General features: G+C 30.0%; 1 protein-coding gene across 1 annotated transcript; it reads right to left on the reverse strand.

Annotated features, from left to right (window-relative positions):
• Positions 1-777: 777 nt before the first annotated feature.
• On the reverse strand, positions 778-2098 carry LOC137821376 (gibberellin-regulated protein 6-like). The gene is made up of 4 exons (XM_068625936.1): positions 1820-2098; positions 1678-1713; positions 1335-1386; positions 778-1225 (listed from the first exon to the last, which is right to left on the reverse strand). The coding sequence occupies exons 1-4, from the start codon at positions 1886-1888 to the stop codon at positions 1044-1046; spliced, it is 339 nt and encodes a 112-aa protein (XP_068482037.1). The 5' UTR covers positions 1889-2098; the 3' UTR covers positions 778-1043.
• Positions 2099-4651: the final 2553 nt, after the last annotated feature.

Consider the following 4651-nt stretch of genomic DNA (forward strand, 5'->3'; position numbering starts at 1 on the left):
AAAAAACATCAATTTTTTTATGCTAATTTTGGTATATTATATTTTGAATAATTTGATAATTTCAAATAGGAGATACAATTGTACTCGCAAGAGTACTAGGAATTGATCAGAAGTTTCTTCCAACTTCACAAAAAAAAAACCTATTATTTCTTTCTCAAAAGTGGTTATTTGAAAATGACATTTTGGGTATCTAGTCGGGAGAAATTCAAGATATAGGCTATAGACACAATAAAATTGTGTAAAAGAATAAGTTTGATGATTCACATCTTTAAAATTGCGAGGAAAAAAAGTAAAAGAATTCATAATAGTGAGAGAGCCGTCAATCGGAAAAGTATATAAGATAAATTTCCCATTAATAAATGATTAAAAGAATTATCTTGGTTGTATTTCTTTAAACTATTGTCAATGTAATATATCTTATCGATAATACTTAAAAAAAAAAATCTTATCGATATTAGTAACGTTATGATATATTTTATCCCTAGTTATTGAAAAACTACGAGTCTCCAAAAACTCCAACCTTCATTACATCAAATATTATTTTATTTGGTCTTGTATATTCTTTTTTTCTAAATATTTCGTACGTCCAATAACATTTGTAACTCACTATTTATGCACCAGTGGCCCTGCTTCTGATGCAGATGCCAGATTCTACACGCAGAAGTATAGGAAATTATAGAGAATGAGTAGGTACAAGAATTAAAATATGGTTGGATCTTCAGATCCTTTAGCCTACATATGACATGTCTGTTCAAAAACTTTATATAAGACTGACACTAATTATAAAATACCTTCATTATATATAAAACTAAAAATGAGAACAATGACAGAGATAATTGATTAACCAGAAGAACAGCCCTCTCATACTTGTTTAGGAAGGGGACTCTCTTTCATGAAATCAATGATTGGTTTAATTTCACTGTAGAGAACAAGATGGTTAATTTAATAATAGTTTCAGTGAAGACCCAATTGTACTAGGTGCTACCCAAAACACTGATTTGAGTAATATATAAAATTGTTGATGAAATCATGTTTATATGAGTTCAAGGGCATTTGGGTCCTCCACGCTTGGTCTTCCAGTTGTTGTAGCAGGGGCACACCGATTTGTTCCCATAGTAGCCAGGAGGAACACATAGGCAACTTCTGCAGCATTTTTGACAGAAGAACATGCATGGCTTGTGGTACTGTGTCTGGCTACATCTTCTTGTGCATTCAGAGGGGCACTCTGATCAAACAAAATTCAGAAACATCACTCATCAGATCACACATAATTCAGATAGTTCAAAGCAAGTGAGTTCAAAAGCTTCAGAAACATTGAGAGTATGATTACTCACGTGAGCTCCTTAGACTCCCAGGACCATAATTCCTCCCGGATCCATTATTACTCTGAAAATTAATGGAAAATCATTAGTCAAAGATATGAATTTTCAATTTTGAAATTTGCGAACCAATTAAAAACAGCTATTTTATATGTTCCAAGACTGCATTACTGTTCATCTGATCTAACTTCCACATGACTCAATCCTTGTCTTTTCTTAGATTAAATATTATAAACATGTATCACGTAAAAATGAGTGAAAATCACGTTATTCTAGACCATACAATAGTTTTCACTGATTAGAGACTAAAAGGGAGGTGGAAAATGTTGGAAACAAAGAAAAGAAAAGAGATACTCACTCGGTCTAAGTGATAAGCAGCATCGTTTGCCATAACCTGAAACCATAGTAAAAGTAAAAATTTGAAACAAGGTTTAGACTTAGAGCATACATAAATGTAACCAGTGAATGCAAGAATGGTTTGTTTCAAAAGGGAGTTTAACCTGAGTTGTGATCATGGAGAGGCCAAGGAGAGCCAGAAGCAGAACGCAGAGAAGCTTAGAGATGGCCATTGCACTACACAAAAAGGGTCCAAGTCCTCTTTGTGGAGAAAGAGAGAGAAAAGGAAAGACACAGTAAAAGAGTGTGGAGAAGGGGTTTAAGAGACCTAAATGGTTTGGTGTGTTTGGTTTGATTCAGATGCAGTGATTTGTAAGGGCTATAAATAGACGCGGTTGGCTTTGAACTCTGAAAAGCAAGCATATTGGATAATTGGAGTTTTGGATTGCAGTGTTTTATTTATTACCATATAATATATAATATAATATTATAGTGCATTGTATTTATTATGTGTACCAGCACCTGTTTTCTTATTCATGATAACGTGAGCTTCTTGTACCTTTGATTGCTATGCTATGCTACCATCTTATCCCAAACTTTTGCACCATTTATTTTACTTACTGCTTGTTCATGCTGCACCATACAGCATATTCATTCTTGAAAAATACAACACATGACTCTTCAAATATTGAAACACAAAATAAATATCTATGCGCGTGATCTTTCTACTCTCAGAATGATTTCAGCAGAAAAAATATATGAATCTACAATAACAGAAAGGGAAGCATTAATGGCAATAGAGTCATACTATTCCTTTACACCCCTCTATTTAGAGGAGTGTTGATTGGAATCAAATAATAAAAGTTTATGCTATGGACAAATTTATCTTGTATAGACTCTATATATTTACTGTTAATTATTTGTGATGATCATTAAGCTTTTAGCATGGCTTACATATATAAGATAACAAAATTCACTAGCATATATTTATTACATTTTTTTTACCAATTATTAAGTTAAAATGGTATTGTTAAGCTATATTTTTAAAAATTGAATCGTCATTGAACTAATCAAAGACATGTTCAAAGATCTTTGGTTAAATTGGTTGTTGAACAGATATTAACTAAAGTAGTACAAATAATTGAATAATATAAAAAAACAGCATTAAAGAAATATTATGTCCTAACTTAATAATATTAAAAAAATTAACTTTTTTTATAAACTTTTTAACATTCAAACTTTAAAAACCAAATATTTAGGTTTTAATTACAAATAATAGTGTTCTTAAAGAGTAAAAAAATTCATTTATTTAAGAATGACAAATACTTTACCTTTTTAAGAGAAGAAAAACAATATTATAAAAAAGATTGAACCGGTTTGAATAAGTTTTTGAAACAGTTGAATTGAAAATTAATCTTGTGATTCTAATAAACCAAACATTAGACGAGTTCATTAATTAGTTTGGTAGATGACAAAAAGTGATGCTACTAATGACAAAACTCAACTCTGCAAAATAATAAAGTTAGCATTAGATTAGTTAGAAATTTTATAAAATAAGTCGAAAGTAAAAAGTTAAAGGAGAATTTTATTGATGAAAATGTTGAGGGTTAGACAGAAGGAAGTAAATGGTTTGATGATTTGAAAATGATTTAAAAGTGGCATGGGAAACCAACCATATCCCGGGTGCAACCAAAGGCATTTATTATTAGTACCATTGTTTTTTTTTCGAAGGAAAAAATAATGATAGAAAAAGAAAACTGAGTTAAATTTACATTGTTATATAATGTTTAGGATTTAGGCTTGAAGAATTGTTATTTATCACTCGATTATTTCATTTTTTGTTTTTTTTCGTATTCGTTCGTTAACATTTGATTGGAAGTGATTTTGTAAAAAAAATTCTAACAAAAACGTATATAATTTTTATATAATTATTTTTATTTATAATATTTATAATGAGTTATCTTATTTATGTACCGTATTTAATTATGTCGTTATAAAATGATATTGTCTAATTTGATATATTAAAAAATAAATTTTAAGTTTAACTCAATTTCATAAAACCAACTCATGAGATTGAAGATTGCACTCATTTATATACAATAAAAAATTTTAATTTTTAGTTGACGTGGAATCTCCAACATACTACGTATCTTCTTATTTTATTTGGATATCATATATAGTCTCTGGTATGGATGATGTGGTTCATTGGATTCAACTATACATATTTTTTTTTACATATTTAAAATTTATGTTAGTGTAGTTGAGATGTAGGATATTATAGTAATTGATGAAAAAGAATGCATGAATGTTATAATTAATTCGAAAATGGGGAGGAGAGATTAGTAATTTTGTGAAGGGCAATCACATGGGTAGGGTGGTTAAGAGTGGGGTCAGAAAGAGATATAATTGAAAGGGAAAGAAGGGAAAGCCATGTGCATGAGTGCATTAGCACATGACTCAAAGATAGGCCAAAAAAGGACAGCAGTGCGCACGATACGCTGTCACCCCTCAATTTCCAATGTCCATCACTACCAACGACTACCCTTATTCACCTCATCTTTCTTTTTGGGCCTTTGCAACCCATCCTCTTTCTTCTCACTCCCTTCTTTTCGCCCTTGCTATTTACACTCTTCTAATTCCTTTTTAAGACAACCTATCTTATATCTTCATATTTCTTAAATATATTGGTTTTTATTTTTTTATTTCTTTTTTGAACATCTTATTAAATCTCTATTGTGAACAAGAAAGTGAGCTACATTTATGTTTCCTTTGGACAATAAAAATAATTGGGCAAGTGGGAGAGAGAACAAATATCATGGCTAGATAGTATCATTTAATCCATGAGTGTGTTTGTTTCTTTGAAGAACTAACTTTTTTAGTTTTTTTTAGAAGGGCTGAAAAAATTATTGTGTTATTTAAGGGACTAATTTCTATATATTTTAGACAAAAAATGATTAGATAAAATTGAGAAACTAAAAACATAGTTAAGTTTATAT

Source organism: Phaseolus vulgaris, chromosome 9, assembly GCF_000499845.2.
Source record: "Phaseolus vulgaris cultivar G19833 chromosome 9, P. vulgaris v2.0, whole genome shotgun sequence".
In the NCBI taxonomy this organism is placed as follows: Eukaryota; Viridiplantae; Streptophyta; class Magnoliopsida; order Fabales; family Fabaceae; genus Phaseolus; species Phaseolus vulgaris.